General features: G+C 46.6%; 2 protein-coding genes across 4 annotated transcripts in view; one reads left to right on the forward strand and one right to left on the reverse strand.

The window, feature by feature from the left end:
• Positions 1 to 1,517: 1,517 nt before the first annotated feature.
• COPS7B (COP9 signalosome subunit 7B) lies at positions 1,518 to 26,091 on the reverse strand. Of its 3 annotated transcripts, none has more exons than XM_019445576.2 (7): positions 25,870 to 26,091; positions 19,226 to 19,403; positions 14,887 to 14,962; positions 13,470 to 13,558; positions 11,603 to 11,805; positions 9,163 to 9,268; positions 1,518 to 2,953 (listed from the first exon to the last, which is right to left on the reverse strand). In XM_019445576.2, the coding sequence occupies exons 2-7, from the start codon at positions 19,385 to 19,387 to the stop codon at positions 2,795 to 2,797; spliced, it is 795 nt and encodes a 264-aa protein (XP_019301121.1). In that variant the 5' UTR covers positions 19,388 to 19,403; positions 25,870 to 26,091; the 3' UTR covers positions 1,518 to 2,794. The 3 variants fall into 3 exon arrangements, with proteins under 3 accessions (XP_019301121.1, XP_019301120.1, XP_019301122.1); XM_019445575.2 differs by lacking the exon at positions 25,870 to 26,091 and adding an exon at positions 21,296 to 21,408; XM_019445577.2 differs by lacking the exon at positions 19,226 to 19,403.
• Positions 26,092 to 26,114: 23 nt separating this feature from the next.
• The window catches only part of PDE6D (phosphodiesterase 6D), a 56,666-nt gene continuing 55,384 nt past the window's right edge, over positions 26,115 to 27,396 (forward strand). Inside the window, exons 1-2 of the mRNA XM_019445578.2 lie at positions 26,115 to 26,211; positions 26,410 to 26,701. Coding sequence (XP_019301123.2) covers positions 26,115 to 26,211; positions 26,410 to 26,701 — 389 coding nt within the window. The remainder of the gene's footprint in view (positions 26,212 to 26,409; positions 26,702 to 27,396) is intronic.

Below are 27,396 nucleotides of genomic sequence, written 5' to 3' on the forward strand. Positions count from 1 at the left end.
GTGAAAAAGAAATCTACCATCAGTGGTGGTCATCTCAGACTTACAACATATGAACAGCCTGTACTGGGGGCTTTGACCACCTCCCTACTGCTTCCCAAGTAGGAACCAGAACGTGTCTCGTTTGGACAGTAAAGACCAGAGGACTTCAGGAAGCAAACAGCTGAGGCTTAAAGAAGGTGGTTAGAGGCACTGCTGCCAAGCTGATCCCGCTTAATGCTGCAGCGTCTCCCGCCTAAGATGTTGCCCTGTTGATGACGACACTCCTTCTAACACCATACGTTAAAACCTTCTGGTGATTTCAGTCCGAAGCCCAAGCCATCACAGCATGGCAAGTGGGACACCCAACAGAGCAGTGAACATCCTAGCTCTTCCCACCATGCCTGAAGACCCACCACCATCCTCTCTGCGTCCTTGCAAAGTGACTAAGTGGGTTTGGGAAGCAGAGGCTGTGGTGTGTGGGGTGTCACTTAAAACAAGATGAGCCCTCGGAGGAACAAGGAGGAAAAGGATGGCAAGGGTCTGTCTGGGGAGCGGACAAATTTTAGTACATGTGCTGCTGACACAAGCACTGGGGGGCAGACGCTAAATCAGAATGTACCAGAGAGAAGATGGCGGGATGTACGACTCAGATCTAGGAGTCTGTCTGCCACTTACATCAGGGTACTTCGAGTCTCTGAGTCGCCACTTTCTCATATGGAAAGTGAGGATGACTGTGGTAATACCTACTTACTTACCCTTTACCGGCAGGAGGAGACTGAGTGGAAAGTATTCAATGGCTTATTGTACATGGAGACACTTTACAGAGCACTTGACAAATGTGTTCTAAGTGCTGCCGTTACCATCTTTAAGGAAGCAAACAGCAGACTTGTAAAGATGAACCTAGAGCTCCTTAGGGCCCTGGGGCAAACATTTCACACAAGTCAAGCCAGCTTCCTGGTCTACTTGCCAGGTGGGAAAGATAAGGATGAAAGACCACCTGCCAAGAGCAACATGCCTGTTTCAGGTATCGAAAGAATATCTGTAAAAACCTAAGAGGCTGGAAGGTGTTTCTGAGAAACAGATAATGTTTCCAAAGATTTCCTCAAAATGTGTTCCACTAGCTATTACCAAGAATTTGGAGAGATCAGTGTGGGAATAGGTTTCCTCACTCAGGCCTCTTCTGAGACCTTAAAAATGAATTTCCAATGTGGATGTGGGATAGAGGATGTGCCGTATTTATTTAATAACGGAACCCCTTTTCCACAGAGCATCTGTCAGGGGTTTCGTGGAACATACTTTGAGAATTAAACTCTCCAGTCGGGCACAAGGTTAGATGGGCACACAGACCAGCTGAAAAGGGAAACGAGAATACTTCGCTGACATTCAATCCAACAGTCGACACCTGCTGGACAGTTTGGAAAAAGGAGAAACCCATTTTTTCACCATGGTACTGAAACAGTGTCACATTTTCCCTGAACCACCCTAACTCCAGACCCTCAAGATCCACCAGCCATGCAACCCCGCACTCCACAGTCACATACGTTAAATCTACACTTTTATTTTTTGTTCTAAAATGTGCTTTTACTCCCAATGAACTTGAATAAGTCGGTCCAGGACCACCACCTCCCCTTTAAAAACAACAACAACAACTACAACACACGCACACATACACACATGCCACCCTCCAACCAGGTGAAAAATCCCCGGCGATTAGTCTGTAACAAATATTGACACGAAGGGGAAAAAAAGCATGTTGAAATGTATTAGAATCAGAACCTGTACAAAAAAAAAAAAAAATTAAAATATAACCTGAAACAGTCAAGTTCAGAAAGGCCAGTCAAGTCCTTTTCTCTTGCCAGGAGAATGTCGTCATCAGAGGGCCCTGGGTCATCAGCCAAGGAGGGGCAGAAAGAGAGAAACAGAAGCAGCAACAGGTCCTTCACCAGACAGAGGGGCCTGGGCACTGCCATCCCCAGCACGGACACAGCCGGGAGGGATTAAAGATCTTGGGGGGGGGGGGCAAGTGTCGGCAGACAGTCCCGGGTGGCAGCTGGGGCCTTCGCACCGAAAACCAGTCTGAGTGGTCAGGGGCAGCAGGAAGCGAGGCCAGCAGAGAACACCAACCCGGAAGAAACTTCTGCCACCCAGCAGACCCACAGCGCCCTCCACTGGTGCTCAGATTCCAGAGGTTAGTGCTCCCAATGGATGAGAGATTGGAGCTGGGCTTAAGAGGCTGAAAACCCGCAGGTTTAGTAAACATAGCCCAGCATCACATCCCTCCGTGGCCTGATCGGAGCTGCCAACAAGGGATAAGGCAGGAGAGGGGAAACAAAGCATTTGATACCTGGCTAGAGATCACCTGCACCAGTGTGGGAACTGTGGTACATGGGCTGGAGAAGGCACACCCCCCTCCTCACGCAGAGAGGGGCCTCCTCCGCAGTCATCCCTGTGGGCCGGCTAAAGCTGCCTCCGGCTTATGACCAGCCTGACAAAATGACATGGAGCAAAAGAAAAACTGGGAGGGAGACAAGCCCTTACACAGAGACGAGAACCTCCTGGAGGAAAGCTGGGCAGTGTCTGACCCTGTTGGGATGGCATCAGTGGAGCCCCTGAGTCTGAAGGAACTGGGGGAGGAGGGAGGGGGTGAGGGAAGGATTAACGGTTCTTCTGGAACAGTACCAACAGGGTGGGAGGCGCTGGTGAGGGGACGGGCAGGTCTGGAACTCACTGAAGGTAGAGAGGGGAGGAAATAGGCCCTTGGTGTCCCCTCCCCACCTGACCCAGGCCTGGTGAGTGCCAGCTGCCCCAGCCGGCCCTAGTGGCGGCTGGAGACCAGACCTTTCACTTTGGACATCTTCTTGGTGGGCTGCCTCTGCTCAGCGTGAGGGGGACACTCCCGTTCAGCCAACTGCTGCTCCATCTCCTGAGCCGAGGAGGAGGCGGTGGCTTTGAGTGTCTTCTTAATGTTGGTAACCTGGAGGGAGACACAGGATTAAGGTGCTCAGCCTCTAAGTGCCAGAAACTCACTGAAACCTGTTCTCATTGTACTGAGGGCCACCCAGGGAAGAAATAAGAATCCTCTGCAAGAAAATCTGAGATTATCTTCAGAAACCCAGATGAGGAGAAACAAGCAGGGGCCACTCATAGAAGATACGTGGAAATGAATCACGCAAAAAAAGGAACTAACACTTTCTTGGTTGAAAAGAGTGAATATGGGGCGCCTGGGCAGCTCAGTCAGTTAAGCATCCGACTCTTGATTTTGGTTCAGGTCATGATCATGCGGACAGAATGGAGCCTGCTTGGGATTCTCTCTCTCCTGTCTTTCTGCCCCTCCCCCTGCTCGCTCGCTCTCTCAAAATAAACAAACTTAGAGAGAGAGAGAGAGGATAAACCAGTGGAAGTGGACCATCTGACAAAGAGGTACAACACACCAGGTTAAAATGGCCTTAGAAACAAAAAGGAGGTCCCAAGAATGCAATAGTCAGCTAACCACTGGCTCATGTATGAAACTAAAAATGTTTTCATAGGAACTTTGGGAATACAGCTCCACGAGCCTTCTGGAATAAACAACTAGTGGATGAAATTTAGCCAACCAAGTGACAAATGATGAAAACACAGCAAAAGGACCGACAGACAAGATTACGCTAGGTTTCAGCATACCTTTCTTCACTTAACAAAGGAGGGCTCAAAAATATTTAAGCAACTTCTGAACATTTTCCACATCAGAATATATGTCCTTGGTAACATCTGCGTATTGTTATTAAGAATGTTCTACAATTTTTAAATTAGTTCCCAGTTTGCTTTGCACTTAGGTATAGCGCTGCTATGAACAGTCTCCTATGTTTACCTGTTCGTACTTGTGTGACCAGCTCTGGAGGGCATATTCCTAGAAGTGAGCTTTCCAGATCAAAGGGTTGGCACATTTTACATTTTAACAACTATCATTATCTTGTGGAAACTGATTGCACCACCCTGTACTTCTACCAACTGTGTCCTCCTGTGCCTGTTTATATACACATTCCCCAACAGCCGTTCTAAAAGATCCTTTATGGGGCGCCTGGGTGGCTTGGTCGGTTAAGCGTCCGACTTCGGCTCAGGTGAGTTCGAGCCCCACGTCGGGCTCTGTGCTGACAGCTCAGAGCCTGGAGCCTGTTTCAGATTCTGTGTCTCCCTCTCTCTCTGCCCCTCCCCTGTTTATGCTCTGTCTCTCTCTGTCTCAAAAATAAATAAACGTTAAAAAAAAATTAAAAAAAAAAAAAAGATCTTTTATGCTTTTGCCCTTCAGCCAGATGAGAGGAAGAAAAACGGGAGGAAAAGCATTGGAAGGAAGAAGAGAAAGTAAAGATGTTTCCCCAGTTTGACGGCCCCCATGTTTTCTGGGAAGCAGGCCTGGCTTGCTATAAAGAAGGGAATTGTGGGGGTCAAAAGTTCTCAGCAGTTAGACTACCAGGAGCTGGAATAAGAGGCAGTTCAACCCAGAGACGAAACAATCCTGTGACTGAGGCCAACACCAGGCTCTTGCAGATCTATCATCTGCAGAATGAGCCTTGACTAGATTAAAGCTCATCATTTATTTTGGTTTTTGTTGTTGTTTTGTGATGAAGGAACAGCCACGCCCTAAACTGATGTCACCCTGATCAACATTATAACCTTTCTGAAAGGACGGTGAACAGAGGGCTGTGGGCTGGGACACTGAAGACACAGGGCAGCCTAAGTCAAGTGTGGCTTCGTCCTGTGTCCAGTCAGTCCAAGACATGCCATCTCGAACCCCAGGCAGCACACGTCCCAGGGCGTCACTGCCTGCTTTGGGATCTCTTGTTCAGGAGAGTTACTTGGGGATAGAGTAGAGAAGAATCTGAAGCAAATGGATGGCCTGCCACTTTTATCTTGTAAAAGAGATATTTAGGTTTTGTTTGTTTTATTTCAAGGCGTATTTTGGCTGCCAAGGTAGGTCCACCAATTAAACCTGTTGTGGCCGCGTGGAACAATCAGGACAAGTCCACTTCCTCTTTCACAGAGCCACCCTTCAAATGATGGCAAACATCCCCAATGACTTGTCTTTTTTGGCCTAAGTGTCCCTGGCCCCTTCCAATTTTCTTTGAGTAGCTAGCTGGCAGGCCATCACATCTCATTTACCAGATGACCTAGAGTTTGTCAAGCCCCACAAACCATGGGCCTCAGGAACTTTCAAATGGGACTGTACCCGCTAACAAGACTGCAGCCTAACTCCATCAGAGACCTTAAAGATTCAAGCCAAAGGAGGGAGAAGAGCCTCCTGGGGGAGGAAAACTTTTGGCTGTGGGGCAAAGGTGGACGAGAGGAAGCAGAGTCACAGCTTGGGAAGGTCAAAGATGAGGAGAGCAGCGAGTGGTGAGAATGAGCCTCCAGGAGGAAGCAGGGGCACCCTGTACTCTGGCAGCCGCCAGACTCAATATCCATCACTAACTTAACCCCCTGGGATTCTCTACAGAATGGAAAGCAGCTTACTTTGCCCAGTTACGGTTTTTCACCTACATGCCTGGAACACAGCCTATTTTGTGAATGTAGCAAGAGCCATACGCTGACATTCCGTAGAACATCAGACATAAGCACATTCAAATGTAAAGAAAAATACATTCCAAAATCAAATATAAATGAAAAGGTGTTTCATATTGTTTCAGCTAATCATTACCTCCCCTCCAGATTGTTGGCTGCGAGATAAGGAAATAGCTCACAATGTTAATGTTCTATCTCCCCCAGGTATGATGGAATTGTAACTAATATGTATCACTTCTGTGAAAGGCAGAAAGGAGAGAAGACTCCTAAGCAGTTTATGATGGGACTGACTTCACTAATAGGGAAGGCTCTCAAAACTAATATTCACCAGAAAAAAGCTGCTGTTATAAGATTTGGGGGGAAAAAAACATCAAGTTTTTCCCTCTGAGAACAAGCAATCTAATTTAAGGAGAAATAAAAGATCAACTTAGTTGAAAAAAATGCCAAAAAAAAGTTGGGTTGAGGGTAACAGAAGCATAAGTACAAGCAGAATATGACAGAATTACACATTCATTCTTAACAGATTTGTTTTCAAGTCAACAAACTGGGATGCCTGGGTGGCTCAGCATCCGACTTTTGATTTCGGCTCAGGTCATGATCTCATGGTTCCTGGGATTGAGCCCTATCGGGCTCTGCACTGACAGCATGGAGCCTGCTTGGGATTCTCTCTCTCCCTCTCTCTGTCCCTCCTCTGCTCATTCTTGGATGTGCACGCTCGCCCACTCTCTCTCTCAAAATAAAAACAAACAAACAAACAAAAAACAGCTAGCCTTCCATGTGCCTTAAGCTGGGGAATGGTCAGTAAGTATCCTACACAGAGTATGCATGTACTGAATGGAAAACTGACAAGGCTCTGGGTTTTGACCATGTTCCTTCTCTCCTCATACTGGTCTGTTCCAGGTTTTCTAAAAGACTGTTAAGTCAGTAGACTGTTTTAATTGGTGGTGGAAGTGGCCTTGGTATTTTTCTCAAATTTCTTTCTCTCAAAATTTAATTAAATTATCACCACCACCTGGTGGCAGCATCAGGCTCTGGCAGCAGGAGTAACCTCAGCTGTGGTTTTCCAACAAATCCATGTGCACAGGTCCTTTTTTTTTTTTTAATGTTTATTTATTTTGAGACAAAAACAGAGAACATGAGTGGGAGAGAGCAGGGGGGAGAGGGGGGAGAATCCCAAGCAGGCTCCATGCTGCCAGTGCACATCCTGACGCAGGCTACATCTTTGCAAACCGTGAGATCGTAACCTGAGCCGGAATCAAGAGCCAGACGATTCACCTACCTAGCCACCCAGGCGCCCCTCTCTTTTTTGTTTTAATATCTGTAATTTAAGGAACCCACACTGTTCTCAAGTATTGGTCATGGCTCAACATTAGTCAGTGCCTTCTTTCATCAGATGCCATTTGTCACAGAAATAAACTTGAACCACTCAAAATTCTAAAATTAATATCATTCATTTTTGCTAGTGACCACACTCCAAGCCCACCACCTACCACACTATGAGCAACAGTCTGGGCACAATGGGGCAGCCAGCTACTAATCAGGTTACAATATGGTTTGCTTCACACAGGCCACCCCAAGTCAGGCGGGCACGGTTCACCTCCAAACCTCATGTTTCCACGGTTTGATTTACAGAGAAGTATCAAGGATAGGAGAGAGTGCTCAGCCCTTCCTACTTTGCTGAGACATCAGTCTCAGCTCAGAGAAGAGGTCACCATATTTAAGAGGGGAATTATACAGATTAGAGAAACAGCAGGCTTTCTATCCTAATTGTATATGTTGTTGGCTAGTGCTAAATTAAATGTAGTTCATACTTCTATGGCTAGAAGTAGGGTTAAAAATTAATGCACTGGGGGCGTCTGGGTGGCTCAGTTGGTTAAGCGTCCGACTTCAGCTCAGGTCACGATCTCACGGTCTGTGAGTTTGAGCCCTGCATCGGGCTCTGGGCTGATGGCTCAGAGCCTGGAGCCTGCTTCGGATTCTGTGTCTCCCTCTCTCTCTGCCCCTCCCCCGTTCATGCTCTGTCTCTGTCTCAAAAATAAATAAACATTAAAAAAATATATATTTTAAAAAATTAATGCACTGAACCAATTCACAGACTTGGTAGGTATGTACCTACAAGCATGTAGGGGGCTGTGTGTATCCAAAATAAATTTGTTCTAGTTCATGAAAAGTCTAGTTCAGCAGTCCACCGACACATAGGGTGTACCAGAAATATTCAGTACAACAAACATTTCAGCACCTACTACGGGTCAGGCATGTGACAAAGAGATGGTCTTACATAGACAAGAGAGGTTTTATTTTCAAGGAATACATATGACAGAGTAAGGGAAATCTTCAAATTCCACGAGTCCCCCTTTGAAACCTGACTGAGACTGGGTGGCTCAGTTGGTTAAGCATTCGACTTCGGCTCAGGTTCATGATCTCACACTTTGTGGGTTCAAGCCCCATGTCAGGCTCTGTGCTGACAGTACACAGCTTGCTTGGGATTCTCTCTCTCTCCTTCTCTCTCTGCCCCTCACCCACTCACACTTTCTCTCTCTCAAAATAAATAAATAAACTTAAATAAAAAAAAAAAAAAAAAAGAGGAGCGCCTGAGGGGGGCTCAGTCAGTTAAGGGTCCGACTTCTGCTCGGGTCATGATCTCACAGTCTATGAGTTCGAGACCCACATCATGCTATGTGCTAACAGCTCAGAGCCTGGATCCTACTTCGGATCTGTGTCTCCCTCTCTCTCTGCCTCTCCTCCGTCTGTGCTCTCTCTCTCTCTCTCTCTCTCTCAAAAATAATAAAAAAAGAAAGAAAGAAAGAAAGAAAAGCACATCTACATCTACATATTTCTTATGTTTCTTAAGTATAACTCTGGGTCCCATTCTGCCATAGTCTTGGCCACCTGATTTATAAAACCCATTAAATAACATTAACACTTCAAGCTCCATCACACTAGAAAAGGACTTTCAATGCTAAAATGTTTATCTTATGGGCTCCAAATTCTGAGGTCTCCCTACAGGTGTCCCGGCCACAGGCACACAAACTCCCATTAATCCAAAGGCTAGAGCCTATGTCTTTCGGACAGGTTAAAAGTGTCAGGAACAACTAGGTGTCACTAAAACCACAATCACACACTTTTAACTTCACCTGCTTTTCACCTGCCAAATGTTTTCCCTTTCTTCCTTTTTTCAATATGAAATCTATCATGCATGTCAAAAGGTTATCACACGTATAGTTTAAAGAATAAAGTGGACACTGTGAGCCTATCACACGGCTTTAAGAAGCAGAACAGAACCAGGGCCTTGAAGCTCCATGCGCCCCTGCCCCCTGCCCCCCTCCTCCATCCCGCCAGCTAACCACCATCCCCTCACCCATCTCGAAGACCTATCCCCAAACTCGTTTCTTTTACTCCACAGCTGCAGAATGCATGTGTACTGCGGAAGGACAGCATTCTCCACTCTCCCAAGCCTGCTCACCCTCTGGTAACCAGGAATCAGAAAGGAGACAGAGAGCATCAAAAGCAGGGACTACATCATACTCCTCTCTACCCCACTAGCCCAGTGCCTATCTGTTGGTGACTGTTTCACCTGCGCCAAGAATCGCAAGATGAAGGAGCAAACAGGGATACCCTGGAGCAAGTAACAAATGTTCTCTTCCTTACCTCGGCCTCTACCTGCTGCTGAGTTCGGCTGTGGTTCTCCTTGTACTGGTTGGCTCTCAGAACTTGCTGCTCGATGCCCAGCAGAACTGCTTCGCAGCCATCACACCTACAAAGGAGATAATGGGCTCTGAGCCACAGAAAGGTCTAGGAGCTCTCCACCTCTCCCAAATCTCCCTCCCTAACCCCTTATGGGGACTTCCTTTAACACCCTGTCTGCCAAGGAGGGCTCTTGTGCTTCACTCCTTCCAAGACCAGTGTTTCTGAATACAAAACACAAGGCACCTGGAGACAAACACGGAGGATGTGGGATGGTTTCCTAGAACACAGCTTGAATTTCAACCTTTGTCTCCAATGGGAAAGGCTTACAGAATGTGCCCTTAAAGAGACTAGGACAGCCCTTACAGGTAGAACAGATTCACCGCTTTTCTCAAAGGAAATAATGATTTTCTAAAAGCCTCCCATTTTAAAGATTGCCCCTTTCCTCAGAAGTTTGTTACTTCCTAATTGCCATCCCCCTTATTTCATTTCCCAACTTTTTATTTTGAAAATGTTAAAACCTAAAAAAAAACTTGAAAGAACAGTACAATACCCATTTACCCTCTACCTAAAAGTCAACAGGTGCAAACATTCCGCCATATTTGGGGTACTGTTCTACCTAACAATTTTGTTTTAAGTCTAACTCAGTGCTTTAACATAAGCTTTAAGAACCTGGACTGGCAGGGGCGCCTGGGTGGCTCAGTCGGTTAAGCGTCCGACTTCGGCTCAGGTCATGATCTCGCGGTCTGTGGGTTCGAGCCCCACGTAGGTTCGAGCCCCGCGTCAGGCTCTGTGCTGACAGCTCAGAGCCTGGAGCCTGTTTCAGATTCTATGTCTCCCTCTTCCTCTGACCCTCCCCTGTTCATGCTTGCTCTCTGTCTCAAAAATAAATAAATGTTAAAAAAAAAAAAATTAAAAAAAAAAAGAACCTGGACTGGCAAACATCTTGGGATGGGGTTAGGATGGCACCTCTAGGTGGAAACACAGTGAAGCCAGACTATGGATGTGAGAACAGTGTCAGCCATCTCAAAGATGGAGTAAGAGCCAACACCGGTAGGGCTAGAGGCCTGGATTGTACTCCAGCTAGAGCACTTCCACACAAGGGGCGTTTTCTAAGTTTTTTCCCCCCATTTACTCTGACTGAAGACTTTTACAGTATTTTGAAAGTTCCTGCCTGTGTCAGAAAGGTGTTTGGGGTCATACCTGGGACAGAACCTGGGGTAAAGGGTAGACAACACATACCCTGGGGTCCAATAGTAGCTGAAGGAGGGAAACTTGGGGGGCTGTGAATGTGGGGTGGGGGTGGGAAGTCAAAGCTGAGCCATTCATGCCTGGAAAGTTTCAGTCTGTTTTAAAGAAGACAATTTCAGGGGTGCCTGGGTGGCTCAGTCGGTTAAGCATCCAACTTCAGCTCAGGTCACGATCTCACAGTTCATGAGTTCGAGCCCCGTGTTAGGCTCTGTGCTGACAGTGTGGAGCCTGGAGCCTGCTTCGGATTCTGTGTCTTCCTCTCTCTCTGACCCTCTCTGGCTCGTGCTCTGTCTCTGTGTCTCTCTCTCTCGTAAATAAATAAACATTAAAAAAAATTTTTTTTTAAATGAACAAAAAAATAAAAAATAAAGAGGACAATTTCCCTATCCCTTGCACAAAGCTTGAGTGCTCTGCTTCGTGATCTCCAACAACACCACGTGCCTGCTTGGGGACATGCTCTCCTGACCTCCAACTACGCCCTAACCCTGCCCTCCTTCAAAACTCAGCTAGAACCTCTTCTCCAACTAGTCCCACGTAGCTTTGTAAGCTCCAAATCATTTCAATAACTTCATAACAAATCCTTCTAGAACATGCAAAGCTATTGCAAACATCAAATCCTATTAACATAGAGAACATGCAAAAACAAAATAAAATACAGAACATGCAAATGCCCCCCTTCTTTTTACATACCAGAAGTTATCAAACAGTCTATGTGTACATCTTGTGTTCCAACTTAGAATAACCCATTCCTTGTCTTCATGATCCCTCACAATGTTTTGCCAACACTAGCCCAAGGTTACTGATGCTGAACATGGGTTCTCTTATCCAAGGAATCTGATCAACACTAACTTCCTGAGCTTCATCAAGCTCAGAGGCTGAGTTTGCAAAGCACTGGATCCACGTCAGAAGCCAGGTCTCAGAGGCTCCAGCTGCCAAGACTACCATCCAATAGTCCCCCCACTGCAACAGGACAACCAAGGCCCTGGGAGGCCTGCAGTGACTCCTGCTGCCACACAGCTTTAGTCACAAATGCAGCCCAACCCCCTGGCTTACTGTCCCAAGGCTCCAGCTCCCAGGCAGCCCCAGCTGACACTGGAAGACATTTCCCCAAGCGGAGGCACGAATGGCACACCCCTCCTTCTTTCAGCCTCACCATTCATGCAAGGTCTTGACAATATTATTGATATCCTTCTTTCGGATGTCACGGCCAATGCAAAAATCCACTTCCAGCAGCTGGTTTCTCTGGTCCAGCTTGCCCTGGATGATGTCAGTATAGACAGCCTCAATGATGAGGTCTTCCAGTTCCCGGAGATTCCGCATCTCCAGGTCCTTCAGCAGCACGGAGTAGGGGATACACTGTAGATAAAGCCATGTGATATTTACAAAAACTGCTGACAAGCACTAAAGAAAATGCAGGTGTACACCTGCCTCGGGGCTTTGGGAAATGCAGTCTGGTTGTAGTTATTAACATCTGTGGCAATAAGACATGGATAAATGAGCTGTGAGACCTATAGGATCCAAACAAGACCCAGAGCCTCTAGGAATGCATTCTCCTAGATTCTCTACCCCTGGACTTCACCCAGACTTTAGCTTTCATGTTGTGAAGCACTCTTAGAAAGTGTCCGAAACAAGAAAGGGAAATACTCAGTGTGTGCCACTCTGCCACCTTCTGGAAGCTTGCAGACTTGACATAAAATGCCAGATCATCAAAAAACTCCAAACAATTTCAGACACTGGAGAGAACTGGCTGCCTGCCCAGGAAAGCACAAGCAAAAAAACATTTGCAAGCTAACATATCCACCTACAGGTAGCCAGTGGGTACTGCATCTGTTTTCTCAGACTTGCAACCAATGTCAGTGCCCCAACAACAGTCCCTTACTGGGGTACACCAACATTTTGCATTTCTCCAAGACAACTGTATATCTACATATCCACTTTTGTGGACACATCACTACTAGTGTGGAAATTAACACAACAATCAAATCTGCAAAATCAGACAGGAGGAAGAGGTATACAAAAAAGAGAGTAACAGCAAACACTGCTAGGGAGATTTTTAATAACTAAAGGTATAGATGGGTTTATAATGACAGGTTGCAGAAAGAGGAAAAAAAAGTTACCCCTAAAATTTGCTACACTTGGGAAGTCCATGATCAGGACAAAAAGAAAGATCAGGTCCTCATTTCCTAACAAAACAGCCATCCCACCTGAAATGCCAGGCTGAGAATCAGAAATTTGTGACTAGACCAGGGAAAATGATCTCAGCAACTGAAATGGCAATGCAAGAACAAATCTACATCTCTCAAGCTCAATCACAAAGGGGAAATGTAAAGGGCAAACCTCTTCCGATGGCAAAGCACTACAAAAACTTTGACAGTTATGCCAAGGTTGGGCAGAGAGCCAAAATCAACTATAAATTAATGGAATCTGGATCTTCTTTGTTAACGGCTATGAGAAGCTGGCTGCAAGGCCTTTTCTAAATTGAGTGGGGCAGAGACCTCAGAGAGATGATGAAGTAGTTTTCTTATAGAAAGTTAGGGTCTAAAGATAGCATATAACGCAAAAATCCAGCTTAGTATAATTAACCTTGACAATCCCCAGAAGAAGGCCACATATTAAAAACCTAGTCTCGGTAAGTCCAACAAAGCCAGTTTTTCCTCCAGCACTGGCACAATTCACTGTGCACTGAGCAACAGATGGAAGTGGTTAACCTGCCTTGAGATGTCCTGCTGTTTGAAAAACTACGTCTCCCTTTAGTACAGCAAAATGCTCACACGGAGTGAGTCACCACAGCATGCCAGAACTGAGACCTGCTGATTCACAATGTCTCCTGGGCATACTTTTCCTGAATGAAACGGTGAGTAGTTGTCTAATTGTTATCTTTTCTTCTTTTGTCCTTTGCCAAGCAAATTTTATGCATTTATGACATGACTACCGTGCACAGCTAGCAGCTCGCACACTGATGCCAGTGCGACACCCGCCTGAGGGTGAGGAGCAAGACGGGAAAGAGTTCAGGACTGTACCTTCATTCTCGACGCCAAGCTCACGATGGTTAGGTGCTTCAGCTTGTTCTGCTGAGCTGTGCTCAATTCTGGCAGGCTCTCCTTGTTGGCTGCTCAGTCCCACCCACCACAAAAATCAAGACACAAAATAAAATTAGAATTTCTTTACCGAACAAGCTTACCAACTCCCCACATGAAATCTACTATTGATTCACTGTCATGACTCTGCACTTATTCATGAGACAAATGTTCCACGAGCACCTCCTGTCTTCTTTGAAGGACTATGTGCTCCTGAAAAGCCAGGCATGAATGCACAAAATGACAGGACAATCATCTTAATCTATCTGTGCCCTTTGTGACATTCAACCAAGCTCAACATGTCTTCACTGGGAATCTGTTACGTGCAATGCACTGTCCTAAGTGATTCAGAGACGTCAAGGATAAATTAGATGGGCTTTGCCAGGGCTGCTGCGCTATACAACCCCAGGGATAATAACCACCAGACTCGTGCAACTCAATGGCCTTGGACTTGTCCTCGGTCTTACAATCAGGTATTTCAACAGCTACAAGTCCAAGACAGAAATACTAGAAGAAAGGTACAAACCACCAGAAGAGAGCCAGAGAGTGAGGAAGAGGAGGAGAGGCAGAAAGGGAGAGAGAGGCAGGCAGGGGAGAAAAGGAAAGAAACAGAAAGGGAGAGAGCAAGTGAGTGCAATCACATTGAGGAGGTACAGGAAAGGAAAACAAAGATGGAGTTTGAGATGAGCTTTGAAGACTGGGCAAAATTTTAGTAATAATAATAACAGCAGCAAAGGCAGCAGCAAAGACCATGTGTACACACACACATGCAGTTAATCCTTCACAACGACCTCACAAGATAGTTCCCAAATGCCTTCAATTCCTTATCTGTAATCCTGGATTCCAAAAAGGTGAATCCAAACTAATTTTTTTTCTTGAGCATGGTGCTGAAATCCATCTGGTGGCAATTCCTGACCTGAATTGATGCAGGCTTTTAACCCTACTTGTTGTAAGTATCCATTTGTTTAGCTGAAAAACTGAATGTGTTTTGACTACAGGTGCTGTCCACGTCTTGAAGCGTGTTACATAAAAAGGTATATATGTATCATATTACCTCTTTAGAGTCCCCAAAATTCTAAATTCTGAAACATCTAGCCCAAGGAGTGCATGTTCAATTGGATTTTCCCCGATCTTTCAAATTATTAGTAACCCAATCTAATTTTACCCCAAGTTGAGATAAAAATATTGACTAGAAGGCGCCCAAGACATCATCCTTGCTCTCTTTCCCTCTCCCTCCCCCAACTTCCCATTCCTGCTCACCAGTGCACCTCACAAGTCCACAAAGCTTCAGCCCTGAAATTCCTTGGAAACCAAATAGAGTGACATAAGAAAAGTCTTTGGAAGATCTTAACCAACTCACCTATGTAATCTGGGTATGTTCCATAGGCAAACAGGTTCAGCAACTGCAAATATGCAGCATTAGCTCCTTCTGCAAGCTGAGGAAGAAAAAATAAAAGAGTTCACAGACGTCTACCAGTCACTGCAGGGTTCAAGCAAAGGATGATGATCGTGTGCCTCAGTTGACTGTTTCACTAGATGGTCCCTGAGGTTCCTTCCAACTCTGATTCTTTGGAAAAAAATAAAATTTAATTTTAAATTTAATTCTTCTCTCTTAGCAATACGTGTTTTACGCACTGCACAGCATACCCAAGTAACTACTTCTGTCTGTCCATCTCTCTCTCTCTCTCTCTCTCTCTCTCTCTCACACACACACACACACACACACACACACACACACAGGAGTTAGTACTGGAAGCAGTGCAGGTTTTCTCAGGATTTCCTTGCCATTAAAACAAAGAGTGGAGCAGCCTTGTCTACATACCACGTTGGTGGGTACAACACTAGCCACTATCAGTCCAACCTGAACAAGGTGTAAGGCAGGTTCCGAGGTTCGGGACCACGCAAGTAGAAGAAGCGCTAGGAAAGATTAGCACAGCATAAAATGTAACACAAGAGCCCAGGTGGGACAGGAAACCACAATATCAGGCAGCTTCAAATAAAAACATTCACTAAAATTACTTATTCCTCACTAAAATGGCAAAGAGTCATCTGTGGAAGTAAAACAGAGATACTAATCTGTCTGGAACTGCTCTGCTCTGTTGTTGGTTAACTGGGTGTTTCTTTTACTTACAAATGTGTACCTGTTACTCCATAAACTCCATATACCAAACTCCATAAAGTAGTACCCAAGGAGTATTCTGTGGATACTGACAGTAATACTACTTAATTTGACCTATCTTTTTATTGGGACGCCTGGGTGGCTCAGTCAGTTAAGTGTCCGACTTTGGCTCAGGCCATGATCTCTCAGTTCTTGAGTTCAAGCCCCGCGTCGGGCTCTGTACTGATGACAGCTCAGAACCTGGAGCCTGCTTCAGATTCTATGTCTCCATTCTCTCTGTTCCTCCCCAACTTGCTCTCTCTCTCAAAAATAAACATTAAAAAAAATTTAAAAGAAAATAAACTATCATTTTATTTTATTTTATTTTATTTTATTTTGTAAGTTTATTTTGAGAGAGAAAGTGCGAGCAGGGGAGGAAGAGAGACAGGGAGAGAAAGAATTCCAAGCAGGCTCCACACTGTCAGCACAGAGCCTGATGTGGGGCTCAAACTCACAAAACCATGAGATCATGACCTGAGCTGAAATCAAGAGTCGGTTGCCTAACCAACTGAGCCACTAAGGCGCCCCTAACCATCTTTAAAAAAAAAAAAAAAAGGTTCCAAGAACTACATCCATAATTTCAGATCACTGAAAAACTACTAGTGTTCCCAACTCACATACAGAAACACAAACAAACAAAAAAAAACAAACTGTGGGGAGATAGAGGTGATTTGCTCAGCACCCGCATGAGAACTCTCACATCCTAATAACCTAGTCTACCCTATCAGGGTTATCAAGAACTTCTTGAGGTCCTGAATCAGAGGAGGAAGAGATCATCAAACGTAGCCCCTACTTTTCAGACAGATGATTACAAAACTAACCCTAAAAGACTATTTTCTCTAGAGTAGATACTCCAAAACTGCTCCCACTGGCCTAAATCAATGTCTTTCTCACTTTAATTTCCATCCATCTCCTCTTAGCCAATCTTCCTTAGTTACGAAACCACCACTTGACATATTCATTTAGGCTTTTCATGAACCTGAAGGAACATATTACCCCTTTGTCATCTCTTCTGTTGATAAAATGATGAACTATCAAACCATAAAAAGACACGGAAATTTAAGTGCATATCACTAAGTAAAAGAAGCCAATCTGAAACAGCTACATACTGTATGATTTCAACTCTACGACATTCTGGAAAAGTCAAAACTAGGAAGCCAGTAGAAAGATCAATGGTTGCCAGGGATTAAGAGGGGAGGGAGGGATGAAGAGGCGGAAAAAGAGGATTTTTAGGGCAGAGAAATTACGCTGCGTGACACTGTAACGGTGGACACATGTCATTACACATTTCTCCAAATCCACAGAATGTACAACATCAAAAGTGAACCCTAATGTAAACTACGGTGTTTGGGTGATAATGTGTCACTGTAGGTTCCACACTGGCTGGGGATATTGGTAATGGAGGAGGCTATGCATGTATGAGGGCAGGGATATATTGAAAATCTCTATACTTTCCTCTCAATTTTGTTGTGAATCTAAAACTGCTCTAAAAAATAAAATCTATTAAAAAAAAAAAACAATAACAACCTAGCTTTAAAAATTTTTCTTCACAGGATTCCTTTTACATCACTGGTAAATTAAAATTTGACTATAGGGGCGCCTGGGTGGCGCAGTCGGTTAAGCGTCCGACTTCAGCCAGGTCACGATCTCGCGGTCCGTGAGTTCGAGCCCCGCGTCAGGCTCTGGGCTGATGGCTCGGAGCCTGGAGCCTGTTTCCGATTCTGTGTCTCCCTCTCTCTCTGCCCCTCCCCCGTTCATGCTCTGTCTCTCTCTGTCCCAAAAATAAATAAAAAATGTTGAAAAAAAAATAAAATAAAATAAAATAAATAAAATTTGACTATAAGCCAACTGTGTGTCAAGCTATATATTAAGTGCTAAGGAAACAATGAGGAGCACCAGAGACCTTACCCTTACTGAGCTCACAGTCCAGCAAGCAAGGCTGACACTAAATAAAAATTCACAATTAAAAAATAAAAGCGGCTCTTTCGGTCTCCGGCTGCCATAGGGAGACAAGATGATGCAGGTCCATACATGAGCAATGGACAGCCACGGGGAACCGCTCCAGTTTCCTAATCAAGAGGAACAGCAGACGTGCAGCAGTGAGTCCCACAGCCTGACGGCCCACACCTCTCCTACGAGGGGCTGATTCACCACAAGGCTGCGGACACGGAGCCAGCAACTGCCAGCCAAGGTGTCCTAGTGGTCATGAAGTGAAGAACCAGTCGGCAAGAACCCACTACCTCCTATATGTGGACCACCATCGACAAGAATGCCGCCCTCAGCAGCATGGTGCACACAGCGAGGCGCACGCAATCCACAAGAACGAGCACCACACAGATCTGTGCACGGCGGCCATCCGTAGAGCCAGCGGCCGTCCACAGAGCCAGTGGCCATTGGCAGCGCCAGCACCATCCTAGGCAGCCAGAGGGAAGTTGTGATGGGGAAGAGCAAGCTCACCCACCCTCCAAGAGCTTCTGAGCACAACCCCCAAAGTAATAAAGATGTCACCAGACTTTTCAATCAGTTAGTCAACACAAAATTATCAATCAATAAATGTAAAAGTATCCAAAGTGAGAAGCAGAGATTGAAAAGTATAGGTTGCTTCACAACTCTTTGTTCTACCTGGTCATTCTTCACCAGTCTTCTCATTTTTAAGGCACAATAACCAAAATTAGATACCCAAAGTTTTAAGGACAACAATCAATAAAAAAAAAAAAAAAAAAGTAAACAAAGCAAAAAGGACTACTTCCCAGCTTTTCATGTCATATTTTTTTTACATACCAACTTAGCATAACATTGTCCTTTTCATCAGGACAATATATTCCTTCTACAATATATTCCTTCTTCATGCCCAGCTCATTCAACAGCAACCATCTTCTGCTACGTATGTACCTAACCAATCTTTGTCTATATTTGCCCTAGAGGTTTTTGATCCCTGCAAATGCCTGAAACAACCTCTGTTAAATATCAGCCGGTGCTTATACTCTACTTTTCTTATTTATCGGGTTCAATTGGATTTTTCCCCTATCTTTCAAATTATTAGTAACCCAATCTAATTTTACCCCAAGTTGAGATGAAAATATTGACCAGGGGCGCCTGGGTGGCGCAGTCGGTTGAGCGTCCGACTTCAGCCAGGTCACGATCTCGCGGTCCGGTCCGTGAGTTCGAGCCCCGCATCAGGCTCTGGGCTGATGGCTCGGAGCCTGGAGCCTGTTTCCGATTCTGTGTCTCCCTCTCTCTCTGCCCCTCCCCCGTTCATGCTCTGTCTCTCTCCGTCCCAAAAATAAATTAAAAAAACGTTGAAAAAAAAAAAATTAAAAAAAAAAAAAAAAAAAAAAGAAAAGAAAATATTGACCAGAAGGAGCTCAAGACATCATCCTTGCTCTCCTTTCCTCCCCATCCCCCAAATTCCCATCTCTCCCTCAACAGTGCACCTCACAGGTCCACAGAGCTTCAGCCCCGAAATTCCTTGGAAACCTGGAGAATCACAGGAAGGTTTAGATCAAAGAAGACAGAGAAATTGTTTGGAAACTGCTCTTACCTCCTGCACATTGGCCAGCTCCAGCAGTTCTCCAAAGACATACACTCCAGGAGCCTCCAAGACTTGGCTTATGAGAGCAGTGAGGGCTGAGCCACTGGTACCTTTGGCTAGTAAAATAAACTGTTCTAGGAGGTTACTTGATGGTTTCTGTTCACCTGCCATTCTCTGGCCTTGAGATCTGTCCAAAAGAAAAGTGTTTCAGTCATTCTTCCTTCTCCTTTGCAAAGTCTATGCTTATTTAATGCCAGATCAGACATCAGTAATACTTTAATTTTATAGTATTCAAAAAGAGGGGCGCCTGGGTGGCTCAGTCGGTTGAGTGTCCAACTGCGGCTCAGGTCATGATCTCATGATTTGTACGTTCAAGCCCCGCATTGGGCTCTGTGCTGACAGCTAGGAGCCTAGAGCCTGCTTCAGATTCTGTGTCTCCCTCTCTCTCTGCCCCTCCCCCACTTGCACTCTGTGTGTGTGTGTGTGTGTGTGTGTGTGTGTGTGTGTCTCAAAAATAAACAACTAAAAATTCAAAAAGAAAAACAGCTCCTGAGTCCGTATGCTACAGCCACTTTGTGAGACGGACAGGGTTCCACCTAGAGTTAATGGGATTTTGTCCTTGCTCAAAGGTTTGAAACACATTTAGGAAAAACCACTTCATCCCCATCTGGCCCTCTCCCAACAGCAAGCAGCACCTTCGAAGCCCTTAAACCTGACCAGACCCAAAGAAACACACAGGAGTTTCTCAGGAGCGGTTTTATCTACCTCACTTACAGACTCTAGTTAAGAGAGAATCTGGCCCGTACACAGAGGCAGCAGATGTAAGCAAAAGCAATCAGTTACAGCTTTCAGTGTATCAATGGAATCCCACCTACAGCCAGATACAAATGAGGAAAGCCACAAAAAGTAGACAAGACCTCTCATTAAGTCAAAGAAGTCATTTAAGCATAGAAAAAGGGGGGAAATCATATTGAAAGATAAGCAACATATTCAAACTCAGAAAATACATGCTGTGTAAGTCCATAAGGAAAATCCCTCTATTTGACTTCCCACTGCCATATGATTTTACCAACTATGACTTCAGAATTTGTACAAAATCCTAAGAAAATAAAAAGGTTTGAGAAAATAATGAAGATACTGTACTGCAATCCTGAAGATATCCGGGAGGACGGCCCCTCAATTGTACAATCCAATTACATGCTGGGTGTATGTGAACACACACTGCATACCTACGCTGGAGGAGTCCTGCATAAGAAAAGACTACCCCTCCAAGAATGACACATTTTGGGGGTACTAAGACAAAAAGAAGAGAACAATTCCAAGAACTGTTTGGTGCAAGAGAAACTAAGTTTTCCTGTGGAGGCAGGCATAGAGAGCAGCAGCCTTTTCAGAGTATGACAGAAACAATGATGTCGCCTCACTTAGGGTTACGTAAGAACGTCTCGTCGGAAACAGAAACAGTGAAGTGCTAAGGGAATAAAAGTTGCTGAGGAGAAAAGAGGAAAGAGGAGAGGGATGGGGTAGGGTGGGAGAAGGCGGGAGAGAGGTGATGGTTAGGAGAGTAAAGAAAGAAAACCTCCCCTCCAAGCGGACACGTGTGGAGGCTGAATGGAAAGGCCTGGGGTGGAGAGGGAGTGGAGAAAAGACAGAAACTTCAGTCCCTCAAAAAAATTCCGGCCTAAGGCGCAAAGCCCTTAGGGGCAAAGAGGTAAGAAGACGCAGAGTCGCTTTTTTGTGAAGTGGGAGGGGCGGAGGAGGAGGGGAGATGAGTTCGCGTCGTGGGGGGGGGGGGGGCGCTATTTTGATGGACAGCAGAGGGGCAAAGAGGCAGCCTGTGGGGGTGGGGAAGCGAGAGCAGCCGCGGGTTAGGAACTGAGGGTCGCAGGCTGGGGTGGACTTCAAGGCGGACGGCGTGCTCCAGGCAGGGCCGCGGGTGCGGAGTGAGGGGCCGAGGGGCGCGCTCCCCGGGGCGGGGCCGGAGCGGTGTGGCCGCGGGCTTTCCTGAGGGCTGGCGCTAAGCCAGACGGCTGGGACAAGGCTGGCGCGCCGGGCTCCGCCCTCTCGCCAGCCCCTACCTACCCTCGCCACCTCTCCGTCCTCTCGGTCGCTGGCTCGGCCTCCCGGCGCCTGTCCGCAGGTTGTCAAGCGTCCATGATCGGCCCGGCGTCCGACGCTTTTCTGCCTCCGCCGACCCGTTGCCCTTGCGGCTCCCCCGGAAGCCTCCTGCCGCTGCACTCGAGTTCCGCCCACACTACGTTCCCCCCGCGGCGTAGGCGGCCTCAGATCTCCCGTGCGGCCTGGGCCTGGGCGAGACCGTCAGAGGCGGGTCGTAGCCCAGGAGCCGGGTGGAGAGGAGTCCGAGGAGCGCAGCCTAGGGCAGTACTGGGGCCCAAACCGTCGCCATCACCATCCTGGGCCCGAAATTCACCTCTTTGGCCGAGCTACCCCTCAGGAGCTCCCTATGGCGACTGCGGCTACCCAGGGGTACAAAGACCTATTAAGTCTAACAACAGCTACGGCTTATTGTGCCAGGCGCGTACATTGTCTTGTTGAATTATCAAAACTCTATGGCCTGTAGCAGTAATCCGATTTTTCAGATGAGTTAACAAAGCTTAAAAATCCAAAAGCCAGTAAGTAGCAAAGGTTGCTTTGGAACCCAGGCTTCGGAAGCCAATGACCATATTCGTGACCTCTTCAGAATACGTTTTAAAATAAGCAAGAGACGGGTTGAGCCAACAATGGTTCTGTGAGCAAAATGACAGAGGTTGCGTTGCATTTGGTACTCAGCAACTCTCCCGGAAGATGGCTAAGGGATGCGAGGCAGCTGAACACTTAAGCTGGTTCCTTTAAAGCGTATACCACAGACTTTCGAGACTTGAAGAGCCCTGTTTGCCTTTGGTGAAATAGAGTGCAGAAATCAGACAGATGCAAAGGAACCTAGCACCAACTCACTGATCTATTCAAAAGATGTCTTGTTCTAATTTCTATGTTCTGGAAGATTTATATAAAGAGAAGACAAGGTCCTTGCCCTCAAATGGCTTCAATGTGGGAGCGCCTGGCTGGCTCAGTAGGTACAGCATGTGACACTCAATGTGTGGTGGTGAGTTCAAGTCCCACGTTGGGCATGAAGCCTACTTATAAAAAAAAAAAAAATTCAATGTGTTATGAGGATGCTAGGGAAGAGAAAGGCATCTTCCAGGCAAAAAGGCAAAAAAAAATTTATTTTAAGGCAAAAAGTTGGCAGACCATAGTCACAGAGGTTTGCTCTGTGTAGCATACACTAATGCAGAAAAGAAACACGGAGTGTCTGGAACCCAAGGTTCAGGGGTGAGAAATGAGGGCTACAGACCCGGAGTCAGGTCATCAAGGGTCTTCTAAACCATATGCAAGGCACTATACCCAGCAAAAACCTTAATACAGCAAAGTTCCTACCTGGGGGAGCCCACAGCCCCTGAGACAGACAGACCTGTCTGGCTATGACAAACAGTTGCCATAGGCACCCTAGTGATACAGATAAGGCTCTCCTGCCTCTGCTCTGGGAAGAGGTGATTTGAGGCAGGGTTCTAGAGGAGATGAGGCTTGAGTTGAGCATGGAAAAATAAGCAAGAAAATCACAAAAAGGGTAAGCCATGGAAAGGAGTTTTTATTTTATCTTAAGGGCACTGGGGAACTATTTAGGAGTTTTAACCTGTGAAGTGTGAATGATTGCCACTTTAGAATGATCACACTAGCTGCTATAGGAATGGATTGGCTATGCAAAGAGCTGGAGGCCAGGAAACTCTTGAGGGGACACAGTCTAGATAAAATATCGTGAGGTCTTGAACAAAGGCAGTGGCAGTTGGGCATGAAAAAGAAGGGATGTTGTTGGAGACATTTAGACCATAGAATCTATTGGACTGGGTGACCAGCTGAATGCAGGTATAGGGGAGGAGGATATTACCCAGGATTCTGGCTGAGTAGGCCAGACAGAGCTGTCTTGGAGGTGGTGTTAAGTGAAAAGGGCGGCAGAAAAGAAGAGGCAAATTTGGCGGTGGAAGGAAAACAACTAAGTTCTGTTTGAGTTCATAAATATTCTGGCAGTGCCTCCACTTCCTCCAGAATAATGTCCAGACTGCAAGGCTGCAGTGAAAACCCTTCTCAGTATGCTTCCCTCAACATTTCCAGCTTTGTCTCACCCCACCTTCTTACAGTCCAAACTCCAGGCCTTCCCATGCCCATCACAAGAGGTGTACCTTACCTCTGACACCAGGGTCTATGCTGAAACTTGCTCTCTCTCTTTTTTTAAAAAAGTTTTATTTATCTATTTTGAAAGAGAGAGAGAGAGAGCGAGAGCGAGCAGGGGCAGAGAGAGAGGGAGGGAGAGAATCCCAAGCAGGCTCTGCCCTGCCAGCGTGCCCAGATGCCCCAGCTCTCTCTTCTTTTTTGCAATGCTCTTCCTTCGTATTTGCCTGTTAAAATCCTACCAACCCTGGCGTGCCTCGGTGGCTCAATCAGTTAGGCATCTGACTCTTGATTTTAGTTCAGGTCATGATGTCACCACTGTGGGATCGAGCCCAGCATCGGGCTCTGTGCTGACAGCGTGGAGCCTGCCTGGGATTCTCTCTTTCCCTCTTTCTCTGTCCCTCTCCAGCTCACACGCATGCTCTGTCACTCGCTCGCGTTCTCTCTCAAAATAAGTAAATAAACATTAAAAAAAATCCTACCAACCCTGTAGGCAAAGATTTCTTAAACTCAATGCAAAAAGGCACTAGTCATAAAACACTGAACTATTGCACTCCATTAAGAATCGCTGTTTACCAAAGACACCAGTGTGAAACTGAAAAGGCAAGCCACAGACTTGGAAAAGATATTTGCAAAGCCTGTATCAGACCAAGAACTCCATACCCAAACTTTATAAAGAACTACAAATAAATAAGAAGACAAAAAGCCCAAACTAAAGAGTGGGCAAAAGACTTGAACAAGCACTTCACAAAAGAGGACATTCAAATGGTCAAAAAACAAATTAAAAGGTGTTCAACACCAGAGACCATGTAAGAAAAAACTATAAGAGACCACATTTAGCCAAAATAGCTAAAATTAGAAAGACTGACAAGACCCTGTTTTGACAAGGATAAAAGACAACTAGGTTTTTTTTTACATTGCCGGTGAAGGCAAAATGATACAAACCCTTAGGAAAACTGGCAATATCTAATGTTGCTGATCATATGCATACTGTACAAGCCAGCTACTCCTCTCCTAGAAATGAGTGCAGTCTACAAAAAGGAAACCTATAAGAATGAGCATTGCAGCTTTGTTAATAAAAGCCAAAAACTGATAGCTGACAACCTAAATACCCATCAACAGAATAGATAAATATTGCTACATACATACAATGGAATACTAGTAAGCAATTTTTTAAAAAAAAGTCTACTGTTACATATAACATGGATGAATCTCACAAAAATAACTGCTGAACAAAAAATGCCATTTACTCTACATACTAAATGATTACATTTAAATGAAATTCAAGACAAAACTAATTTGTGGTAATAGAAGTCAGAAGAGTGGTTTAGGGGGTGGGAGGATGCAGTGCTGATTGCGGAGGGGCACAGGGTGTTAGAAATCTTGATTTGGGGGATGGTGACACAGGTGTATACATATGCAAAACCTGTGCCCTTCCTGCATATGCCATACCTCATTAACAACAACAAAAAAATTTAAGAGTAAGTTTTTCAGCAGAAAAAAAATCCACCCGTCCTTCAAATTCAAATGCCACCTCCTCCATCAAGTCTTGTCAGCTAGAATTAATCTTTCCACAGAACCCCTGTGGCATTCCGATGACCTTTCCCTTATGACATTTATTGAAGCCCATCTTAAATCTCAGCAGAGTCTCCTTTTTTTCCTAACTAGATGGTTATCTTCCTTGTGGCAGTGACAATGCCTTTCACCCTTTACCGGAAACCTGAAAAGGCTTTTTGTTGAATTACATGGAAGGAAAAATTGGGTGGGTGAAAAGGGGACAGGAAGAGGAAGGAAGGCCTAGGAAAAGAGATAGGAGATCTCTAAGGAAACCTTAGCTTACAGTACAATTTTACCTAGTTCCTGAACTGAAATCACATTAAATGTCACCTTGAGCAACAAAGAACAAATCAAAACACCAAGTCCTTCCTAGACTGAAGATAAACATCACACTCCTTCACTTGCAGGAAATTCACCAAATAAATGCTTACTTAACCTCTGGGTATTTCAACCTGGATGGGGAAACTTCACCAAGCAGAATAATAATCACATAGCCATGCTGCTAAAAATATCGCCACCTTAGTGTGGTGTAAACAGCCCAGACTGCGGATCAGGAGACTTAGGGCCGAATTCTAACTCTATCCCAACTTGCTGTAGCCGGTGGACAATCTCTGAGCCTCTCTGGGCCTCAGTTTCCTCATATGTAAAACGACAGGGGTTGGATTGGCAAATTCTCTTAATATCCCTTCCGGTATGGATATTCTGAGTATACAATCGATATCTCTCCCAGTCCAACGCAGTAGCACACCAGAAACCCCTGCAAAACAAGTAAAAAGCGCCCCAGACCAGCAAACAAGCACAATTTGAAGGAGTCATTTTGTTACATTATCTTCCATGGTTTAATCAGTGTTTTTGTTTGTTGTTTGCAGTCTTACCATGATTTGCAGGAGATTTCTGAGTTCCATGTAAACAGATGTTACCTCTCTGTGGGCTGTCATCTTCTTCTGAGAGTTAACGGGGTCTTCCCGCCTAGTTTCAAGTCTCCGAATTCAGAAACCCCCAAGGCGGAGGACGGTTTATGAATTTGCGCACACTGCGCGGCACACTGGAGTCTAAGTTACAGAGGAACGGGGTGCAGGGAATGCTGGGATTTGTAGTCCCTGGGCCTCTTTGTTGCGTGATGGGATCTGTGGTCCCCCGAGCACTCTCCTGGAATGCTGGGAAATGTAGTCTCTTTCGCATCGCCCAGTGCAACCTGCTGTCATCCCAGAACCTTAGTGTGCCCAGCGGCGGGAGCGGGCCCCTCGAGCCTCTGCAGATTTGAAACCAACCCTCCGCTGGGGCAAACTCTAGGCAACAAGACCTAAGAAACGATTTGTCCTACGGGACTTCCCGGGGAGGGCCCTTCCCACTGACGCTCGTCGTCCCCCTCACCCCCTCCGCGAAGCCGCTGAGTATTTCTATTGGCTGGTCAGGTTGCCAGTCGGCGAGGCGGGCTTTCCATTGGCTTCGGGGCGGGCACTCCGAGGCTAGGGGGAAGGAGAAGAGATCAGGAGCGGGAGCTGAGGGGAGGGAGAGGCCGGTCCGGGTCTGGCCGCTACCGCTGCTCGCCCGAGGTCTCCAGGCCGGGCTGCGGCTCCGTCCTCGGCTCCTGGGCACCGTCTGCGAGGCTCCGCCGGGCCAGCGTGGGAGAGCCGCGGGCGGCGGCCGCCGCATCATGTCAGCCAAGGACGAGCGGGCCAGGGAGATCCTGAGGGGCTTCAAACTGTATCCGCCCGGGAGCGGGGCGGGGCCGGGAGGACTTGGGAGGCGGTCGCTCTCTGAGGAGACTGGCGGGGGGCGAGGGTCGCGCCAGGTGGACACCGGACGGGAGTGCGGCGGGAGGCGAGGGAAAGAACGGCGTCCATGCCCCCGGCGGGACCGGGCGCTGGAGGCGGGGCAAGGGGCGTCCTGAGGGAGGAAGGGGACGTTGACGCGAGCCCCGGGGGCTGGAGGCGGAGGAGACCCGGAACTGGGCCGGGAGAAGCGCGGAGCGTCGGACACGGGTGTCGGGGAGGCCAGCTTGGCTCCGAGCTTCGGCCCGCACCCAGAGGCCGGGAAGGGGTTGCGGCCCGCGGGGGAGGGCCGAGGGGGCGCGGTGGGCTGGCCTCGGAGCCCAGCAGCCCATTTGGCGGGAAGCACCGGGGGAGCAGGAAAAAGTGACTTGGAGCGAGTGACCTTGTGTGGGACAAATGCAGATGCTTGTGTGAAACTCTCCCGGGTTCTCCTCCCATCCCATCCCATCCCATCCCATCCCATCCCATCCCATCCCATCCCACCCCACCCCACCCCACCCCACCCCATCCCACCCCCGCCTTGTTTCCACAACTTCTCTGCCTCACTTGTGGCTCCTTCCAGGACTGGAGCCGAGGAAGGTGGGGAAAGAGAAGTCCGGGATCGACCTTATCTTAATTCTGGCTTGG

Source organism: Panthera pardus, unplaced genomic scaffold, assembly GCF_024362965.1.
Source record: "Panthera pardus isolate Hobbes unplaced genomic scaffold, ASM2436296v1 HiC_scaffold_10, whole genome shotgun sequence".
Classification (NCBI taxonomy): Eukaryota; Metazoa; Chordata; class Mammalia; order Carnivora; family Felidae; genus Panthera; species Panthera pardus.